The sequence below is a fragment of the Heloderma suspectum genome, chromosome 8, assembly GCF_057233095.1.
Source record: "Heloderma suspectum isolate Gila_16-S chromosome 8, 16-S_ref, whole genome shotgun sequence".
Lineage (NCBI taxonomy): Eukaryota > Metazoa > Chordata > Lepidosauria > Squamata > Helodermatidae > Heloderma > Heloderma suspectum.
The window spans coordinates 41,203,304-41,225,981 of NC_139465.1; the positions used below are offsets into that span (position 1 = coordinate 41,203,304).

Consider the following 22,678-nt stretch of genomic DNA (forward strand, 5'->3'; position numbering starts at 1 on the left):
CAAGTACAGCTCTTGCTTCTCATTCACTCACTTTCAGTAGGGGCTAAAAGCATCAAACGTGGCACGATCATGCAGTGATAATGACGAAACATTTTTTGATATGGACTCCCCTTCGGTCTTGATAACTTTGGGTCGCTGTGAAGTATCTTACCTCATCCATGTTGTCCCCGATTGCACATATTGTGTGCTGTTTGAGAGCTTCCTGCATTGGTGGAATATCTGGGGATCATTATGTTCTTGAAAACAAAACACTGCTTTGCCTCATCGGCTTTGCACAATGCACTCGTTCTATGATACAGAAGTATTACAGGTCTTCCAAGTAGCATGTTAGGGCTTCTTGTGGGGTGTACATCTAAATCATTAGTTCCACACTAATGCTTTCTACATACATTGGCTATTAATTGCTTGGCAATGTCTTGTGCTCTAATGAAGAATTAAGTTGGATGCAAAGCTGTAGTTTCTCAAAGACCACTCTCCCTGAGGTTTGAGCACATGATTTGGGATGACCCAAAGCTTTGTTAGGGGTACACAAACCCAAGTTCTTTACCAATTTTTGAGTACCATTGGGTATTACTGACATTGGAGTGCCATGCTCATCTTGTACCCCAACCAAGCATCGGGCCAGATGCAAGGCTATGGTGTCTTACAGAGACCATACTCCCCAATGACTGGGTATATGATTTGGGGTGACCAGCGGCAAGAGATACTAACATGAAAACCAGGTACAGAGTAGAATAATCCAATACAAACAAGTTACTGAAAAGGAGCAGCAAAATGCAAGCTAACTTGTTTGTATTGGATTGTTTCACTCTGGAACTAGTTTTAATGTTTGTAATCTCTTGCTACTGGTTTTTAACATTTCTAATGTTAACATAAGAATATTTTATATGTGACTTCTATATTTGTGTGGTTGTATTTTTATATTTTATGACTGTTAGCCACCTTGAACTGTTAGGAAAGGTGGGATATTTTGTTAAATTCATTGCCACAAAGTATTATCTGTTTATATAAAAGTAGCTCTATGCTATGCCTAGATGTGGAGAGACAAATGCTCAGAAAAGAATGCATAATACATCAGATATTTTCACATAAGAGCAGAATATGTAGCCACCACCCATGAACCTCAAACTGCTCACAAGTTGCATTATCCAATACCCATGGGATTGTCTACAGTTGACAAGCTACACTGCATACCAGACTCTAAACCAAAGTCTTTATTCTATCAATTGCACCTTACCTGGGTGTAAGCCCCATAGCATTCAACGGGACTTTCTTCTGAGTAATCAGAACTGCAGCTTGGTTTTTTAATTCCATGGTAAGAAACGAAAACACAACTTCGAATGGAAGTTTATTGGAAATATCTACCATTCAGAATATTTATTTGGAGGATAAAGTAGCAACAACTGGCATTCAAAACAGAAGTGGTTTAGTCTATAGTAATCTATAGTCTGTAGTCATGCACAGTCACAGAACAAAGACTAGAATTGAAAGTGGTTTTATCATCAGTGATGCAAAAAGATGTGAACCGGAAATGAACCTTTTGCATAGAAGGCTGCAGGAACTTAAGCTGTGTAGCCTGAGCTGATGGCACATACAGGCTTCCTCTTTAATGTAGTAACATCTGAGTATTTAAAAGATAAAAAATCACTTAATGTCACACATTAGCACATCCTGATTTGAAACTAACAGTGACTCCCCCAATCCACTGAAATAGTTTTTCATAACTGAAAACCATTAATACTCCTGCATTTTCTGCCCACTCCCAACTTCTCTGGCATGCACGTCCATCTCCTGCCCAGCCTTTTCAGCTCAGTCCTGTATCTGGTTCTGCTCAAACTGCAGGTGAGGGCAAGTAGAGGCAAAAGTGGCCTGTAAGCACATCCAAAAGCTGCAGCAGTCAGTCCCCTTGGTTGGGCAGAACTGAGTGATGGAACACAAGTTGAATCCCCACCTGACAGTCCCTCAGGGCCTGGGTTCAGGAACTGCCGCAAGCTCAAGTATCAACACCCAGCTAGTTTCTTATACACAAAGGACTGCGCTATTAGGAATCACTTTCCCATATTCAGCATTTCCTGAGATATAAATGGCTGAAGACCATATCCTTTCAGAACAAACACAGGATGCTGTGGTGCCAGTCAACTAGTGGGCAGAGGTCTTTTTCCCGAATTTTGTTGCAAGAAGAGAAACACATGAAAACAGAATGGAGCCCATTTTGTTTAATGTTATTTTAAAAAAAAAAGTCAGGTGACTATTACAACATAGGTGATTAAAACGCAATTACACTCGTCATTCCACTATCTAAACAGTCAAGATTCACTTTCCTATTCAAATGGTGGAAAGTTTGGGGAGGGGAAAAATTGAAGGGGAAGAGACATAAAAAAATCCTTGCATCGTGTTTTCTCTTCTACATTTTAAAGCTGTTCTCACAGAGACGGCTTCTACCACACACTTCAGGAAATTCAGTTGTAAATAAAATTGAACCTGCCAAAGGAAAACAAAAAGGAATTACTGATTCTTAAGATGGTAATGACTTGTACATATGTTTTCATAATCAGCTAGACTGGCGTTTTAAACCAGTTTCTGTATCCATGGAATCCTTTCCATGTCGACTTGTCTCCTGCAGAACCTCCTGTGCATTCCAAAATATTCTGGAGCATGTTCTAGGTTGCACACTTGTTTCGTCAGGCCTTCTGGGCCTCAGCATTGCTGTAAATGAACCAAGGCTGCACTCCCTGTAATATGTCCAGTCATTTCAAGGGAAAAATCAGTAGTGGAAATCACGTTTGCATTCAGGGAAGCTTTCCACCGTTACTAATCTTCTCATTGAGAAGCCCCTAGAAAACTTCCAAGAATTTGCAAGGTTCCCTGGAACACGGTTTGGAAACCACTGAGCTAGACAAATTGGAATGATAAGGGAAAAGCAAAACATGTGTCAGCCAGAAGCCTAGCAAGCAAGGTTCAAGGAAGAACATCAAGACTAGTCCTCCTGAGGTGTACCCACCACACCCACATGGTAACACAGGCAAGAACTGCAGCAACAGAAGGAAGATGTTGGAGGACTCAGGTAGGGAACCTTTTTCAGTCCAAAGGCTGAACTCCAGTTTGGCAAAGATCTCGGGGGCTGCATTCCATCTGTGGGCAGGGCCAAACGCAAAGCAGGCAGAGCCAAAGTGAGATTCTTACAGATTTTAAACCTACTCAGAAGTAAGCAGGACCAGTTTTTGCCTGTCTACTCATAAGTAGGGAGGAATGAATCACTCAGCAGCACTTTTAAGTAGCATCCCAAATACCAAGTTTCTGCATGTCTACTCAGAATTACGCAGGGCAAGCCTAAGTAGTAAGCAGGACTGAATCACTCAGCAGCTTCCTCCCCAGGTGGTGCTCCCTCTCCCTGGCAGGGAAGAGCTCTTACTGCTGATCAGCAATTGATTGGAGATAAGAGCTTTTCCCTGCTGAGCACTGAGAAAGTGAGATAAGAGGTTTTCCCTGCAGGGAGAGGGGGCAAGGCCTGGGGAAGAAAATGGTGGCCAGATGGGAAGCCCCTGCAGGCCATATCCAGTATGCAGGCCTGAGGTTCCTCATGCCTCTTGTAGGGTGAGGTGACTTCTACTGGCTCTCTGATAAGAAAGGGAACAGGAATAAGGAAGGGTCTTACCATGCATGAAATTCTTAGCATGTAAGGCAGGAAAAGCCAGGCCAGCAAATACTTTATAGGTGGCCACTTTGAGGAGGGAAGGCAGTAGGTTAAAAGTTCTGCCCCTTGTTCACCCCCAAGGAGAGAGGGGAACAACAACTACTGCTACCGCCTCTGTTCCCTCCAAACAGCCTTCTTTTCTCTGGGTTGGCAAGTGGAAGGGAGCAGCTGCTACTCCTTGAAGGCTAAATTCCCACCTGAGGTCTCCAGGTACTGATTGCTGCAGTACACTTAACACCTTGTACCCAAACATACTGCAGGGTGGTAAATCCAAGTGATTTCAAATGAACTTGCTTACCAGAAACAGTACTTCAAAATCATGTCTTAAAAGCTAGGGGTTTGGGGATGTTAATTCTTGGGCTTTTAAAGAAAAGTTTTATTTTCCTCCTGGAGGAAGCATATGCACAAAACTGAGCTAATTTATTGAAAAAGTGACAAGATTCTCCCTGTAGGATTTTACACTGTCATGACCATACAGAAAGTGTAGAACATGGTCTCTAACCCTGCAGACTCCCGAAAATCTTAAGGGGTTTAGATGAGGATCTTCTTCATCTAGCACACTAAGGGCACAATCCTATGTATGTTTAGACAGAAAAAAGTCCTACAACTCCTGGCACTCCCAGGGCTGGGAGTTGTAGGATGCATACGATTGCGCCTTTGATTGCTTCACGCTGCCGGTCCATCTGCATCTAGCAAATTTACTACCTAAAGTGTTCTGTCAATCCTAATCCTCCAAACTTTCTAAAATGGAAATATTACCAATTTCTGCAAAATCCCCAAAGCATACAAACTGAGTAGTATTACTGAAATCTCTACAATATGGGTAGAGATTTCCAATGGCATCATTCTGTAGCACAAAGCTTCTACCACTTGCAGAAACTGTATTTTTATCCCTGTGCAAGTGTCAAATCCAACACCAATAACATTTGTGCAAGCCATTCGGCAAACCATGCACAACTCATGGTTTAGTTAGACAAAATTATTCTGCTAGCATAATGCTGAACACAGAACTAGCCTAATGTCATAGAGATCTGCAGAACAGCTTGCACAATGCTTTGTGCAACAGCTTGCACAAGCAGAATCACAGTACTGGAGCTGACATTTGCACAAGGACAAAAACAGGGTTTCTGTAGCAGAATGGCACCACTGGATATAATCCTATGATTGCACAGCTTTGGTTTCCTAGTCAGAAGGCTGGAGATTTTATAAACGCAGAATTCCATAACCCCAGTCTGAATCACCCTAAATCCATCTGCATTCAGGAATAATACAGGTATGCAGAATGCACCTGTAAAATTAATGCAATTGCATCACATAAAACAAAACACCACCCAAAAATTAGAAATATGCCTAATAATTATGAAGGATGTGAAGCAGGTTTGTTTAAAAGCTAATACCAATTACAACAGCCCACTGTGGGTTACTTAGGGTGCAGTCCTATGGGTTGCACCCTGGGTAATCGCAAGCCTCCAAACTCGGAGGCTTACAAGTATGCTATGCAGGGAGGGAGGTGCCTTGCACCTCCCATTCCACATTTTAGCGAGACGGGTGATTTTGCCTGTCTAGCAGAGGCTTCGAGGAGGGGGAAGGAAGGAGGCTGGGGCAGAGATAGGAAAAGGAAAAGGCCAGCTGCCCTGGCCTCTTCCCCTCCCCACCCCCAGGAACGCCTCCTTTCCCCTGTATCCGTGCTCCGTTTACGGAGTGTGGAGAGGCAGCTGGGACAGCGGGGAGGAGGCAGGGAGCACAGTTTACGAAAACTGAAGAACATAAACTGAAAAATCTTGTGTCCCCCAGATGCTGTCTAGGGGACAGAGGCTTGCTCCCTCCACTTACTTAAGCCACGGTGAGGCTGCGGCGCTTTCAGCCACAATTTTGAATATGCAATCCCCACTCAGGAGTTGTGTCATGCAAACCTGTCAAGGTGGGTTACGCAAGACATAACAACCTTCGCATAACCCATGCTCGTCGAGTTCGCACGACACAACAAACCCTGAGTGGGGGTTGCATATTCAAAATGGCGCACCAGCTCGTCGTGGATTAAATAACCCACAACAAGCCACAGCGTGTCGTCCAAACCTGGTTACTGGTTTGGACCCTAGGCTTACTTAAGTAGATTCATAGAAGGAAAGTTTCCCATCTCTCCTCCCCACTGAAGCTACCTGAATCCTCCCCCACTGAATCCTCCCCCCTGGAGGATCAGGGGGAGTTCCATTACAGTGTGGGATAGCACACAGTGCTGGGGGAGGGGAGAATTGCCCCAAATCAAGCTTGGATCCTAATATAAGTTAAAAAAATTATCATAGAATCATAGCATAGTAGGGTTGGAAGGGGCCTACAAGACCATCGAGTCCAACCCCCTGCTCAATGCAGGAATCCAAGTCAGAGCATCCCCGACAGATGGTTGTCCAGCCTCATCTTGAATGCCTCCAGCATGGGAGATCCCACTACCTCCCTAAGTAATTGGTTCCATTGTCATATTGCTCTAGGTAATTGGTTCCATTGTCATATTGCTCTAATGAACAGAGCGCTGCCAGTCAGTGTCAACAATACTGGGCTAGATGGATCTGTGGTCTGACTTAGTATAAAGCAGCTTCCTATGTTCACAGAAGGAAAATTTCCCATCCCCTTCTTCCCCCCAGCACCTCATTCCATTTTGTCCAGGAGGGCTTCCAGAAAGGCTTTTCAGGTGACTGCAGGGGGAAGGAGGAGACAGCAATCTTTTCTTCCATGAACTTCCTTCAATTAATTTTAGGATCCAAGCCACTGCAAACACATAAGCACTCAGCCAGCCTCCATAGAAGCAAGAGAAGAAGCTCAAGGAAGCTTCTCCATTTTCTACAGGCAGCAATGAAACCAGTATACACAGCATACTCTACCTGCTCAAAAGCTGGGGAAGGCTGGAAATGATAGGTCCATAGCCTGGTGCATTGTCATAGAGCTCAAACAATGGAGCAGCTACCAGCTTGTAGTTTTTGGGGACCGCAAACAAAGCTAGAACAAATCCAAGAGAGGACTAATTAAAGACGAGGACTAATTCAAGCAAGGCCAAAGATTAAGGCTAGTTTAGTTTTCTTGAATCCATATACAGAATAATATCTGAAATATTTTCTTTACGCAATCTGAATATACAGCTGTCATGCCTAACAAGTAGCTCAGAACATACTGTAAATACGTATGGTCCAATCCAGCCAAAGTTAACCAATTTTAAGTCTTGCTGTGTTTAGTGAGAAAGATTTAAGCAGATGCTTAACTCCCACACTGAAAATCAGTGATATTATAAAATGTGCCCACAGCCCAAAAAGTTTGCCCATCCCTCGGCGAGGGGTACAGGCCATCTTGCTGAGCCTTTTGTTCACACAGAAATCTAGGCTCCCATTTCTTGGAAAAACATATATGAGCATTAAAGACATAATAGAATGATTACCCTTTTCTTGAAGCTGAACCAAAAAGAGCTTCTTGTGCTCTTTTGGTTTTGTAATATGAGCCGGAATATATGGATACTGTGAGAAAAAATAAAGAAGACAATTAGTTAAAAGTCTGGGTACAGTAATCAACAGTAATAAGTGCTCATGGAGTGCTGGGGGGAACCAGGTCAGTCAGAGGCTAGTTACTTTGAATCACATCCTTTAAATATGGAGATTCAGAAGTTATTTTCCACACATGTATATCAAACACAAGATACTGACACAGGTAACTTGACTGTGCTTCAGAACTGTAGTAGATTTTACTACTTGGTAAGGGTCGAAGTACATGTAACATTACTCACGTCATTAGCATTTGCCTGATAGTTGGGGGTCATTTTCTTTATATAACCAGCCACAATGGAGAGTGAACAAGATCAGGACTTTGTCCCTGCCACAATTCCATTCTGAATCAGGCCTCCCCACGTCTGCCATTTGCCCTGGGAGGACAGCTTCCATTGACACCACTGGCACGCGTGTGTGTGTGCGTGCACACATAATCAGATCGGGATGGTGGCAGGAGAAAAGGGTCCTGACCTGATTCACCCTCCCGCATAGCTATTTTATAAAAAAGAATCAATTGCACAAAGGCAAATGATGTGATTAAAGTGTAGCTTGGCCCTAACATACTACCATATCCAGGATGATAGCTGAATTTAGCAAAGTGCTCTCAAGCCTAACATCCTGGAATCGCTTAGAAAATATTCCAAAAAGGACAATTTGGAATTAGAGATGAACCAAGTTTTCAATTATAACATTTGAATTCAAATATTTGAAACGTCAGATGTCAAAATAGTTGATTTTCAACTGAGGCAATGTTGAGACATTTTTATTCAACCTGGCTTTTGGCAGCCAACAATATAGGGCAGAGTTGCAGAACCTTAGGCCCAGAGGCCAAATCTGGTCCTCCCCAGAAGGCCCCGCCCCTTTCTCACAATAACAGATAGTTTGGTGGTTTCCTGGCTTTTGTGCAGCTTTTCCCATACCCTAAAAGATTGAAATGCCTCTCTTAAGGCTTACTTCCTGGCAATAAAGGTTTTAAGCTAAAATATATAGCACTTTTAGTATTTTGACCCTGCACACCACTGGAATGTGGATCCAAGAGTTTCTCCAAAATGGAATTCGGCCCTCAGGCTGAAAGAGCTTTCTGCAGCCTGATATAGAGGGATCGGGTACAATAATTAATTAACCCTGATTTCTTCAGAAGGGATGGGCTATAAGTCCAATAAATAAGTTACATGAAAATGGTGATGTTAACTTCAATCCTCACCTGTGGGGGCTCAAAATTCGGTCGCCACCAGTTACCAATGCAGTCATCAATGACCCAGTCTTGTTGCACTCCATCTTGACGACCCAGTATCTGTTAAAATATGGATGCAAGGAAAATGCTGACATGCTCTATGCAGTATCTTGCTAGGGTTGAATATCATATGTTAGCCCAACAGATTACTCTCAATTCTTTTAATTTCTATAATCAGTACAGAAGTGTTGATAGGCTTCCAAACAATTAAGAACTTTGTTAATTGATTACAACTATATTTATGCTTCTTCTAACTATATTTGTCTGTAATTTGCAATAGTAATGTGAGGCTCAGAACTCATTTTTAATATACTTGGGAAAACTTTTAAAACACTTATTAAAAGTAACAGTGAGTTTTGATTAAACTTTCTCATTGCTTCAAGCAAGGATGAGCAGGCAGAGATAAGCAGTAGAGCTGTCACTTGATTAAAGAAATCTTAATAGATTGACTAAAATAGTCAATGATTAAATTATTTCTAACAAAAAGAATTATGGATTCTTTATTGCTAGGCATACTTTGGTTTTGAAACATTACACAACATTCCTCCGCGACATCTGGCAGTCAAAGGTATAGTTCCGCTTATAAATGGAGGTTCTATGTCTAGCTATCATAGCTACAAACTGCCTTGTGGGAACAGACCAAGGAGTTCCTCTAGCATAGCATCCTGTTCCTAACAATGGCCAACCAATGCTTCTGCAAAGTCCACAAACTTTGCCCCGCCACAGCAGCTGTCTCTCCCGTTCCCCATCAGATGCTTCTGAGAAGTCCACAAGCTTTGCCCCGCCACAGCAGCTGTCTCCCCACTTCCCCATCAGATGTGACGGGGGGCATTAAAGGAGATGCGCTGCAACCACCACCACCTCTTCCTGCAGGTCCCCCACACCAGTAAAAAGCACGAGCTGCCGACTCCTCCCCACTTCCTTCCCAGTATGAACTGGTGAGAGTGCAAACCATCTCCTCCCTTCCAGCATACAGTCAGGGACAGAAATATTGGAACAAGGATAACTGTTTTGGCAGTTAGCCTCTGTACACAACCATATTGAAGTTGAAATGAAACACACCCAGAAGGGAGCGTCAGGACTTTCAGCTGTAATTCAAGGGGTTGGACAAAAGTGGGGCACTAACCATTCAGGAAGTACAGCCAGTGGCATACACCCCCCCGCCCATCATTGGTGGCTCATAAGTAATGGAACAAACCAACATCATGTCAAACTTAAGGATCACCTTTAATACCTGGATGAAAATCCTTTGCAGTCAATGACTGCCTGAACTCTGGAACCCATGGACATGACCCAATGCTGAGTTTCCTCCCTCGAGATGCTTTGCCAGGCCTTTACTGCAGCTGCCTTCAGCTGCTGCTTGTTTGTGGGTCTTTCTGCCTTCAGGCTTGTCTTCAGTAAGTGAAAAACATGCTATATTGGGTTGAGATCAGGTGACTGACTTGGCCATTGAAGAACATCCCACTTCTTGGGTAGCTTTTGCTGTATGTTCTGGGTCATTATCCATCTGCAATATGAAGCGGCGTCCTATCAGTTTGGCAAAATTCGGCTGAATCTGAGCAGAAAGTACAGCCCTATACATTTCAGAATTCATCCTGCTGCTTTTATCAGCAGTCAGGTCATCAATAAACACCAGTGACCCGGCTCCATTGGCAGCCATACATGCCCATGCCATAACACTGCCTCCATCATGTTTGACAAATGATGTGGTATGCTTTGGCTCATGAGCTGTTCCTTTCCTTCTCCATACTTTTATCTTCCCATCATTCTGGTACAAGTTAATCTTGGTTTCATCAGTCCAAAGAATCTTATTCCAGAACTGGAAAGGCTTTTTTAGATGTTTGCTGGCAAAGGCTAATCTGGCCTTTCTGTACTTGAGCGTTACCAGTGGTTTGCACCTTGTTGTGAAGCCTCTGTATTTACATTTATAAAGCCGTCTCTTGACTGTAGATGTTGACAATGACATGCCTACCTCCGCAAGAGCGTTCTTGACCTAGCTAGATGTTGTGAAAGGGTTCCTCTTCACCATGAGCAGCATTCTGCGGTCATCCACTTTAGTTGTCTTCTGTGGTCTTCCAGGCCTTTTGCTATTGCTGAGCTTGCCAGTTAATTCCTTCTTCTTCAGGATGTTCCAAACTGTTGTATTGGCCACTCCCACTGTTTTTGCTATCTCTCTGATGGGTTTATTTTGTTTCCTCAGCCTAATGATGGCCTCCTTCACTCACATGGACACCTCTTTGGACCTCTTTGGGAGGTCCAGTGAACAGCTACCAAATGCAAATGTAACACGCAGAACCACCTCCAGGCCTTTTATCTGCTTGATTGGTCATGGGGCACCCAGGAAACAGGCCACACCTGGCCATGCAGCTGCTTGTCAGCCATTCGTTCCATTACTTATGAGCCACCAAAGATGGGTGTGTGTGCATGCCACTGACCGTACTTCCTGAATGGTTAGTGCCCCACTTTTGTCAAACCCCTTGAATTACAGCTGAAAGTCCTGACTTCACTCCCATCTGGGTGTGTTTCCTTTCAACTTCGATGTGGTGGTGTACAGAGGCCAACTGCCAGAACAGTTATCCTTGTTCCAATATTTCTGGCCCTGACTGTAAATGGTGCTCAGTTTGTGACTCTCCACTGTCCTACACCCTCTCCGCCCCATAAGCCAGACTCAAGGAGGGGGATGTTTTATTTTATAATTTCTTATAACATTTATATCCCACCTTTCCAATACCAAGAAGTGTCAGGGTGGAAACTGAGCCCATAGAGCCCCAGAGCAGTTCTGATTCCGAGGAAGAACAGCAATCCGTGGGAGAGGAGCTCGCTCATCTCTCACAAGCACAGCAGCTGGCAGAGATTCCTCCTGCCAGCATTCCTGGGAGAGATAGTGACCCTGGCAGTGACAGAGCACTGGAGTGGGGCTTGCTGGATGCTCGGCGCAGACGCGGGGAGTGGCGACAGATGGAGGGTGCCAAAAGGAAGCGCTCCGCTCCTTTGGCGCTAAAACAACGGTCGCATCCCGAGGACCCAAGGGTAAGAGGGAGGATCTCTCCATAGCCCATAAGTTCAGAGTCTTCCCGTGCTTCTCTTTCAAACGGGGACCAACTGCCTTACCTGGAGCTTAGGCTACTCTGCTATCTACCCCAGTGCAGTTCCTTGCTTAGTCACTAGCGATTAGTATCTGAAAGAGTCATAAAGTAATAAAGGAATAAAGCCTCGGAAAGAATCCTTGTCGTCTGTGTCCTGAGTTGGCTATTGGAGGGGACTGTAAGAGGCAGCTAGGGCGCTCCTGACAAGAAGTGCAGTAAGTGGCTTCCATAACTAAAATAATAAATGCTTTAGCAGCAAATAGGAAGGGGGAGGAGGCAGAAGATGCTGGCACACAGGGAGGGGAGAAGGAAAGGAGGCAGTGGCAGCTGAGCATGCTGAAGGGCCTGAAAGAGCACATGGCTGGGCTAAATGACACTTACGTACAGAGTCTCAAAGAGAAAGGGAGCTGAGCTAGCTGAGGCATGGACCAAAGACTGGGAAAGAGAGGCACAAGGGCTGGCCCAATTAAGAACATAAGAAGAGCCCTGCTGGATCAGACCGAGGGTCCATCTAGTCCAGCATTCTGTTCACACAGTGGCCAACCAGCTGTCGACCATGGACCCACAAGCAGGACATGAGTGCAACAGCACCCTCCCACCCATGTTCCCCAGCAACTGGTGTACATAAGCTCACTGCCTCTGGTACTGGAGGTTGCACATAGCCATCAGGGCTAGTAGCCATTGATAGCCTTTTCTTCTTGGAATTTGTCCAACAGCCTTTTAAAGCCATCCAAATTGGTGGCCATCACTACATCCTGTGGTAGCGAATTCCATCGTTTAACTATGCGCTGTGTAAAGAAGTCCTTTTATCTGTCCTGAATCTCCTACCAATCAGCTTCACAGGATGACCCCAGGGTTCTAGTATTTTGAGAGAGGGAGAAAAGTGTCTCCCTATCCACATTCTATAATTTTGTAGATCTCTATCATGTCTCTCCTTACCCTCCTTTTTTCCAAGCTAAACAATCCCAGTTGTTGTAACTGCCCCTCACAGGGGAGACGCTCCAGCCCCTTGATCATTTTAGTTGCCCTTTTCTGCATTTTTCCAGCTCTACAACACCGTTTTTAAGTGTGGTGACCAGAACTGTACACAGTACTCCAAGTGTGCACAGGGGCAGTATGATATTGGCAGATTTGTATAGGGGCAGTATGACGTTGGCAGTTTTATTCTCAATTCCTTTTCTAATTATGCCTAACAAGGAGTTTGCCTTTTTTTCAGTAGCCACACACTGGGTTGACATCATCATTGAGCTGTCCACCACAACCCCAAGATCTTTTTCCTGGGGCCGGTACCACTAGCTGAGATCCCATCAGGGTTTACTTGAAGTCAGGATTTTTTGTCCCAAAATGCATCACTTTACACTTGTTTACATTGAATCGCATTTGCCATTTCGATGCCCATTCTCCCAATTTGGAGAGATCCTTTTGGAGCTCTTCACAATCCCTTTTTGTTTTAACCACCCTAAATCAATTCCAGATCATTTATGAACAGGTTGAAAAGCACTGGTCATTAATACAGACCCCTGTAGGACTCCACTATTAACTCCCCTCCATTGGGAGAATTTACCATTTATTCCTACTCTTTTCTTTCTGATCTTTAACCGGTTACTGATCCATGAGAGAACCCATCCTCTTATTCCATGACTGCTAAGTTTGCTCAGGAGTCTTTGGTGAGGGACTTTGTCAAAAGCCTTTTGGAAGTCCATGTAAACAATGTCTACCGGATCACCCCTGTCTACATGTTTATTGACACTCTCAAAGAACTCTAAAAGGGTTAGTGAGACAGGACTTACCTTTACAGAAGCTGTGTTGATTCTTTTTCAGCAGGGCTTGTCGCTCTGTATGCTTACAAATTTTATCTTTAATAACGCCTTCAACCAATTTACCCGGAACAGATGTTAAGCTAATCAGCCTGTAATTTCCCAGATCCCCCCTGGATCCCTTTTTAAAAATTGGTGTTACATTGGCCATCTTCCAGTCCTCTGTCATAGAGGCTGATCTTAGGGACATGCTGCATATTTTCGTTAGAAGATCAGAAATTTCATATTTGAGTTCTTTGAGAACTCTAGGATGGATACCATCTGGGCCCAGTGATTTATTTGCTTTCAGTCTATCTTTAAGTTTGAAAACTTCATCTTTTATCACCACTATTTGCCTCACTTCCTCAGACTCCCTTCCTGAAAACATCAGTTCAGGCAAAGGTATCTGTCCTATATCTTCTGCAGTGAAGATGAACAGAATTTATTCAGCTTCTCTGCAGTCTCCTTGTCCTCCTTCAGTATTCCTTTAACTTCATTGTCATCTAATGGTCCAACTGCCTCCCTAGCTGGTTTTCTGCTTCTGATATATTTAAGAATTCTTTAGTGTTGGCCTTGATGTTGTTAACGGTATGGTCTTCAAAATGCTTTTTTGCATCTCTTATTGATTGCTTGCATCACCTTTGTGCAAGCTTGTGCTGCCTTTTGTTTTCCTCACTTGGGAAAGACTTCCATTTTCTCTTTTCTCTAATAGCTCCTTTAACGCTGCTCATTAACTATGCCGGTGACCTCTTGGACTTGGCGCTACCTTTCCTAACCAGTGGTATACATTTTTAGCTGGGCTTCTATTATTGTGGTTTTGAGTAACCTCCAAGCATTTAGAAGGGATTTAATCCTCTTGACTCCCCCTCTTAACTTCCTTTTCTCCAGTTCCCTCATTTTAGAGAGGTTTCCTCTTTTGAAGTCAAATGTGACTGTGTTGGACTTCCTGGGCAATTTTCCACTTAAACATTTGTTAAATCTGATAGCACTGTGATCACTGTTTCAAACTGGTTCAACAACATTTACATCTCATACTAGGTCCTGGGCGACACCACTTAGGATTAAATCCAAGGTCGCCTCCCCTCTGGCCAGTTCCATGACCAACTATTCTAAGGGGACAATCATTTAGGGCATCGAGAAATTTAACCTCTTTGTCGTAGCTGGAACATGCATGTATCCAATCGATGTGGGGTAACTGAAGCGACCCATTGTTACAACACTTCCTTATTTGGTAGGGTCATTGAGTAGAGTCCTCATTTTGATGGAGGCAGAATATTTAATGGATTATTCAGGTAGATCAATTAATGTTGCAACCCAGACTGTGCTTTGCGCATCTAATTTGCCTTACTAGTTCACTGAACAGAACAGGAAAAATGAGTCTTCAAACTCCAACATTCCATTTGGCACAGAAAATAATTTAAAGCAGTATGTGTTAAAAATAACAACCGCACATGATTTACGTTAAGTCTTAATATGCTTTTGCTTTGGTTATCACTGAGAGAAGAATACAAATGAGCAAGCAATAGAGACCATGTTTAAAGAAAACAGCCTCCATCCGATCCCAGAGAGCCACCATCCACCACAAAGGGACAAGTACTTCCTCTTCTTGAAAAAGATCTGTGGCAGTTCCATCCAGTCTATGGAGAGACTGCATCAATGAGACCTTGTAAACTTTCATGGATTAAATCAGAAGAGCTTAGAGCTCAAATACATACTCAAAGAACTTTACCAAACTTGATTTTCCAGGATGGGAATACCACAAACATACTTCTGCCCATGAGTGTATTAACAATTAAGGTGACTCCTGAATTTACTGTACAGATGTACTCAACAGTATTAATCTGTGCTCATGTGAATGCAATCTTAAATGGCTTACTGTAATCCACCCTGAATCTTCAGAATAAAAATCCAAATAAATGTGTCATCTACCTCTGTCATTAAACGTTTGAGGCCTTCTACCTCATCTTCTCCTGGATTAAGCTCACCACCTGGCCTGTTCAAAATATAAAATATGTTTTAGGAACAGCCATAATCAAAATAGTATTCTAGAGATGCTTTACCAATTTCAGGAAATTATGAGACTACTCCCAAGATTTTAGTCAAGCTAATACCTCAGAAGAGATTAGATACTCCCAAGGAGGCCAAACTGCTTCTGATCCAGGGAGATGTCAAACCCCGGAGTGTTGTACAGATGAGGTAAGTTATTTTCATCAAAGTAATTATGCATATGCACATCTCTGCACATCTTGTATATCAGACATCTTTTAATGTGTTAGAAGAGTCACATATGAGGCAGTTAGACCACAATCACGTCGCCTTTAGTTTTCTGAGAGAAGCAGGGTTTTTCCCCTGCCAAGATAAGCAGGGTTCAGAAAGGACAGATAGACAAAGTCAAAATGTTAAACAGTTTTAAAGTTTGTCACAGCTGAGAAGGAATAAATCCGCAATCGTAAACGTATTTAGCCAGGAGATGCTCTTTCATTTCAGTACTTCACCAACAACCATTTAAAACCAACAAGTATGATATATCCCCATATTTTTCCATAGGAAAGTAACTAGCACCCTAGCAGTGAAATCCTATACATGTCTACTCAGAAGTGCCCCTGTGTTCACTGGGACTTGCTCCCAAGTGAGTGGGTATGGTATTAAAGCCTAAAGCTACTATTATGGCCAATCACAACCACCACCAAAGTTAATTACCTGAAATGGGAAGCAGCACGCTAGGACAAATACATAAGAATACAGGACACTCCCTTATACCAGGTCAGAGTCTTTGTCCATGTAGCCCAGTACTGTCCACTCTGACTGGCAGCAGCTCTCCAAAGTATCAAATAGAAGTCTTTCATATCACCTGTTATCTGAAGCTTTTTGTTTTTTTGTTCCCCTTAGATATGAGAGACTAAACTTGGGACCTTCTACATGCAAAAAATGTGCTCTATAACCCCTCCCCAATGTAAGAGTTTAGGATTTGGATGTAGGACACTCAGAGTCACATCTCCACTCACAAATCCATGAAGTATGCCAGGTGGCCTTAGTAAAGCCACTACGTTTCAGCATAAGGCTGCTATTAAAAAAATAAAAATACACATAATGCACTTTGTGCAACAAAGAAGTGCTGCAGAAATCACCGTAATCAGTTGTTTGTGTTAAAGATGATTTAACTGGCAATTATCCACCTTTTTACTGATTGGCTGATATTACTAAACACTTAGTATAGGTATCTTTATAAGGTAGTGGCCACATTCAGATGTCACTTTAAGCCATGGTGGCTTAATAAGCTACTCACAGTAACTTATTTTTGAAATAGTCCATCATGCCCCACCACTCGACCATGTTAATAAGCTACTGTGAATATTTTATTAAGCTACTGTGCATAATCTGAGTCATCTCCCTGCCCCCTGCAGTCCTCCTGCCCAAGCAGTGGCACTGTTTCACCCATAGAAAACGTTGCAGCAGCCTGTTTTAACCTTCCACAATACCCCAATGAGAGGGGAGAAGTGTGGGGTGAAGTACAGGGGCTTAATTCGGTGCTTCCAGCATCACCACGACATGAGGATGGAGGCTCTAAAGCACTGGAAGTTTGTAGGATCAGGACCATACTTTACACACAGCCTCCCCTAGTCAGGAGACTGTCACCACACCATCAAAACCCTGCATGATTACTCACAAAGAAGGGAAAATCCCAGATGCAACAAAAAGGGGATAGCACAAATAAGCCCTTGGGGGTTTGCAGGATCAGGACAAAACCCACAAATGTGCATTTCCCCCCATAGCCATTACTGGCAATATCAACAATAAGGTGGAGTTGCACATTTCACCCCACCTCCCAGACATTGCTGGCAGAGCCACTTCTGTTCACTATAGTCCTAAAGCTATAGCACTTTCGCCCTAAAGCAAAATTGCACAAAAGGCCCCCCTCAGCCACTGATGGTACAAAGTCTCTAATGCCTCAAAATCACTAAAGCACTATAGCGCTTTAGTGATAGAAGTGGTAACTCCACTGTGTTCCTTATAGTGCTTTAGTGCTAAAGCAAAATTGCACATAAATGCAATTATGCATCCGTCCGTCCCCCCAATAGTCATTTTGCCTCTTCATGGAAAAGTGACCAGAGAAGGAAAAAGGGGGTGGAGGCTGTAACTCCCTGACACTTCGCTGGAATGGGGCAAAAATGTACAGGTAGGGTGCGTTCATGGATGCTGTACTGGATTATTGTGGAACTGTGCTTCTTCGTGGAAAAGTGAGCAGAACTTTCCCTATTCCCCTGTTTCCCAAATTGCACAGTTTCAAAGTAGTGATCAGGGAAGCCAGTCATTGTGTCACTTCGCTGCAGCGAGGTAGCATGCCAGCACGAGGCTGTCACTGTACTTGGGAAAAGCTGTCATTTTGTAACTGTAGGGTGGTATCGGGGAAGGCTGTGCTTGTCCCTCTGCTGCTTGTCAGATCTCGGAAAAAGAGCTCTGCAGGCAGGAGCAGAGCAGTCACAACAGTTTTGACTGCTCTTGCCAGGCAACTCTGTAGGTGATGAGAATAAGCCACACTGAGTGCCAGATGACACAATAACCCATGGTGGGTTAAATAACCCATACTGCAGACCGAGGGTTCTCAGAGTGGCTAATTTTGGCCAAATAAGCCGTCGTGGATTTAAAAATTCCCAACAGACAACACAATAACCAACGATGGGCTAAATAAGCCACGGTGGCTTATTTAACCCATTGTGGATTCTCATGACATCCAAACCAGTGAAGGAATTGTAAATCTTTAGAAATATGTTGTACCACCCTATGCATATTTATTCACAAGCCAGTCCCAGTGCATTAAGTGGGTCTTACTCCCAGGTAAGTGTGCATAAGACTGCAGCCTTCATGAACAAAAAGCTATCATGAGTTATTAGGCGATATTTTCTATTTCAGTAATGAGCCAGATCCCAAATACTATAAAAACACAAAGTCCTTAATTCTAAGCCACATCAGCTGAACCATGCTGATTAAGTAAAACATTAGCTGATTAAGCTACTGAATAAAACTTGCAGTCCTGATAGTAATAGTTCTTTGGTTAGAGCCTCTGATTTTGGGCCTGAAAACTAGACCCTCTGTGGCTCAGGAATACTGAATAAACAATGAAAGATGTGGCAGCAAAGAGAGCGGATGCTTTCACTCTTCTGTCTATGACTATGAGCCGGAATACATATTACATGCAAGGGACAACACCCTGTGGCTACCTTTCCTAGTGAAAAGCAGCTCTGGAAGGGAATATTTTTTAATTGAGAAGTGTGCTTAACCTTTTCCACACGTGCCATTTTCCACCGCCACCCCCCACACACCACTTTTCCTACGCCACTTTTCCTTCCTATGGGGTTTCAAATGCATGATGCTTGAAACTGAATGGGGCTTTGAAGGGAAACAATTTAGAGTGAGGAAGCAACAGGCACAGAGAACGCTAAACACCACTCTTGCCCAGCCCCCTTCCACAACTGCTTCTCTATTATAAATCCCCCTCCCAAAGCCAGTTTTCCCTAGAAAAAGCAGCTATTGGGCTTTGTACATGCATTTATGTGTAACATTAGTTAGGACCTACAATGACTACAAATTTCTCCTTCAAAAATCAGGTTTCACAATTCAGTGCCAGACTGTGACATCTACAAGAAGTGAGCTAAGTCTAAAACTGACTGAGAAGATGCAAACAGCCATTACCTTGGTCACCTGTAGCAATAAGAACAATTCCTCACCAACCAGGTAGTGAAGCTTTTGTACAGCGGAAGCGCATCTAGTCTCCCTGCCCCTTTTTAGGCCATCAATACATCACAAATATTTAACAAAGATATGTGGATACACTGACTATTACATTTTTGCAGACTTATTCACAAAGATGTTTATCAGTGCCTTTACAACCTCAATAGCTACTTAATATATTTATATACCGTCATTCTGCCAAAGTACTGAGATGGTTTACAATTTAAAAGACATGATAGGAAAGGAAAAAGTAATGAGGAAGTCATAGGCACATTCCTGTACCTACTGTTTCATACTGCTACATAATGACCAGGAGGAATGATCATTGCAGGAGGCAGTTCTAGAAGGGAAGGAACCAAATGGCAAATGGTTCCAGCCAAGCCTTTCTATCTCAGCTCTCCTTCCATGGCAGCCAGGTGGAATGGGGACAGGGAGAAATCAGCACTTAAACCTTTTTCCTCACCTGCCATGTATTCACTCTAACTGGGAGGGGCACGCTAATTTCCCCCTTTGTGGAGTTCCAAAGACATCATTATGCAGTCCTAGTTTTGGCAATGCTCACTTACAGTTTGAAGAAAGTTGTGCCCAGCTGCAGGAGCAATACATGAGGCAGCCTGTGTTCATGCACAATCAGGACCCCCTCAACAGTCCGCCTCATTCCAATCTTGTCAAATTCTTCTCTCATGCGCTGGAACCGGGCAGCCACTGAACTGTCTTTCTCATATAGGGGTTCCTTGGTCCCAAATGTATAATTTGTGAGGGGATACCTGAAAGGAATGACACAATGACACAAGTACAGTATTGCATGAAAACTGACAGCCTATTTCAGGATTTGATCATAGCTCTCTAGAACAGGATGCCAAACTGTAGCTAGCAACTGTGAGCAGAGCTATGTATTTCACCTCCACCATCTGCCTTTAAGCCTCAACCACTGCTTCTCCTGTATAAAGTAGTATTTGTTAAAGGTGATTCATAAGGAAAAAGCATCAGGCAGACAGAAGGGGTACAACAGCGCTGAACAATCAGGGTCCAACAATTGAATTTACCTTGCTCACCATGATAAAGGATCAGCCAGGTTCCGGTGGGCCTAGCACTTCCTCCCACCACTGAAGCTCCTGAGGGAAAGGGGTGATCCCAGTCCCAAAGATGGGCAGAAGCCTACAGAAGAGTACAGCTCTTCACTTTCTGGGTACAAAGAGCTAAAACAATTTCTACCCCCCGCTCCTCCCCAAGCTAAACCGAGACAATGCAGGTTGTCTCTGCACCTGATGGGAGGTAAGAGCTCCAATCATCTGGCCAGCTCAGAGGCAAATCTCCACTGTCCTTCACCACCCCTGATCTAGAGGGGTATAGCGGAGGTGGACTGGCTTATTTTTGCATGTGCCAGTGGTTGGAGCTTCAATTGCCCAGCAGGTGCTAAGGTAGAGAACGTCAGTACACTTCCTCCACCAGCTCAGAGCTGGACAGGGGCAGCCATGGAGCATCTGTTTGTTCCTGACCTCCTGCATTTCAGTGATGCAACACGAGGTCAGAGACAAACCCCCAACCCCGTGGGGTAGGGGCATTCCCTGACTGACCATAAGTTTGGGGTTGGCCACTAAAGCCACCAAAAATTTGTCAACCCGTGTTTAACTCTTTCCACATTCACCACCTTTCAGTTGAAATTCCCCCCAGCAGGAAGTCAGCCTGTGTTTTCATTGCAAAGAAATGAAGAAGCTCCATGTCGTAGAAACTGAGAATGGATCGGGGGGGGGGGTACTACTACAGGGGGAATGGTGATGGCCACTCAAGTGATTGATATTTTTTAATGTGAGCTATTAGAGGTGGGGTGACTCTTCGCCCTATGCCCCATTGCTGCATCAGTCTTGAAAGGCAGCCCTGTAGAGGTGGGTCTTTTCCCTGAGCTGGAGAGGGAAAGTGAGAGATAAAGTTCTACCCCTCACAGGTTGATGGTCCAGCTACAGAACGTACTGAGCTGGGAGATATGGGCTGGCATGCAGTGAACAGCAGTTTATCTAGAAGAGAACAGTTACAGAGGAGGGAACGAAGAAAAAGAAAACACCACAGTTTGGGGTACTGGGGCAAAAACACTAAAAAGGAAGGAAGCAATTAGTTTCAGGGACGGTGACACATGCATATTCATAAGGACAACTGCAACATGCAGCACTTGATGAATAAGCCACCAGTGAGTTAAAACAAACTTGCAGCATCTTAAAGAATAAACATTTGTAGTGGTATGACTTTATACCATAATAAATCTAATATTTCTGTTCTGCTGCAACAGACTAACTTGGCTGTCCCTCATGAATCAATCGGAGATATACTACCAGAACTTCCATGTAACTTCAAACGCGTTGCTTCGCAATGATCAGTTCGCACATGCTAGGAGTCACTTCCAAGTGTTCAAAAAAAAAAAAAAGCGCCTGCCAGGAAACCGTGTGAACCCCGTGCTCAAGGGCAACGAAAGCATGCGAGGCACACGCACGTATGAATCAAGCGCCCAGACACGCAGAAATTTCACGGGGCGAACGCGCGTGCCCCGAGTGCCCAGGCGGCACGAACCGGCGAAGAAGTCATGCGCGCGTGAACGAGCCCGAGGGAGGCGGAATATAGGGACTCCCGGGAAATCTATGTGAGAAGAAACCCGCATATATATATATATATATATATATATTTTAAAGGGGGGGGGGGGAGAAGGCGTTATTCTGAATTGCGATTTTAATTTGTTTTAATCTGTTCGCCGCCGCCGCCGCCCGAAGAATTCTCGGTTGTTGGGCGACTGGAAATTAAATGAGATGAACACACCAGACCCTCCGTCCCGGGCCGGGTGCGGGGCGAGGAAGAGGCGTGAGGGGACCGCGGGGGGGGACGGCGCCCCACTCACAGGTTGATGGTCCGCTCGAGCGTGAGGGGCTTGCTTTGCTGGATGTATTTGTTACCGAACTGGTTGACCCCGCGGGGCCAGCCAGTCTGGGAGCGGTTGGGCGGCACGACGGACATAATGGAGGCGGGAGCGGCTCAGAGGGCCACCAGCATTCCCCGGCCGCGCTGAACCTCCGCCTCACACTCGGCTCGCTTCACACCCGCCCAAGCCCGCACCGGAACCACCAGGCCGCACTTCCGGGGACCATAGAGACGGCGGCGTAAAGCAGCGCCTGTCTACGTCGCGCGCCTACCGCGAGCGCGCCGTCCGTTCTGGGCAACCGGAATTCCATAGAGAGGAGGGCGGGGCGGGCGCCGAAAAAGGCTCCGCCCCGCCGCCGACGTCCCCCGAGGAGGCGGCTGCAGCCAATGAGAACGCGAGGGAGATGAGCTGCCGACGGCGCACGCTTCAAAAACCGGCCTCGAATTATCATTGGCTCTCATTCAGAGCGCTTCCGCTCACCAACCGTTTTTTAGAACGGGGGGGGGTGGGGAGGAAGTAAATCTCGAGGCGTTTGCTTTTCCTGGACTTCAACTCCCAGAAGCCCCTGCCAGCAAAGCCAGTAGACAGGTATGCTGGGAGTTGAAGTCCCAAAAAAATCGGGAGGTCTACTTTCTGGAACCATAGAGTACATAAGAAAGGCCACAAGTATGGTAGACTTACAAACGTCTGTTTCGCTAGGCCAGAC

The 22,678-nt window shown here is 44.5% G+C and overlaps 1 protein-coding gene across 1 annotated transcript; it reads right to left on the minus strand.

The window, feature by feature from the left end:
- Nucleotides 1–1,815: 1,815 nt before the first annotated feature.
- On the minus strand, nucleotides 1,816–22,156 carry NUDT21 (nudix hydrolase 21). Its single transcript, XM_084812119.1, has 7 exons — nucleotides 21,952–22,156; nucleotides 19,634–19,834; nucleotides 15,267–15,330; nucleotides 8,426–8,515; nucleotides 7,119–7,194; nucleotides 6,571–6,685; nucleotides 1,816–2,481 (listed from the first exon to the last, which is right to left on the minus strand). Exons 1-7 carry the CDS (start codon nucleotides 22,065–22,067, stop codon nucleotides 2,460–2,462), a joined length of 684 nt encoding a protein of 227 aa, XP_084668245.1. The 5' UTR covers nucleotides 22,068–22,156; the 3' UTR covers nucleotides 1,816–2,459.
- Nucleotides 22,157–22,678: the final 522 nt, after the last annotated feature.

What these genes read in the sequence shown, in the direction of transcription:
- NUDT21 (XM_084812119.1), bottom strand. Translation starts at nt 22,067, where the DNA reads ATGTCCGTCGTGCCGCCCAACCGCTCCCAGACTGGCTGGCCCCGCGGG. An exon ending in CTCGAGCGGACCATCAACCT is followed by an intron (nt 19,835 to 21,951) that starts GTGAGTGGGGCG and finishes CATTCCTTTCAG; the next exon opens with GTATCCCCTCACAAATTATA. An exon ending in GGTTCAGCTTCAAGAAAAGG is followed by an intron (nt 6,686 to 7,118) that starts GTAATCATTCTA and finishes GATTTGTTCTAG; the next exon opens with CTTTGTTTGCGGTCCCCAAA.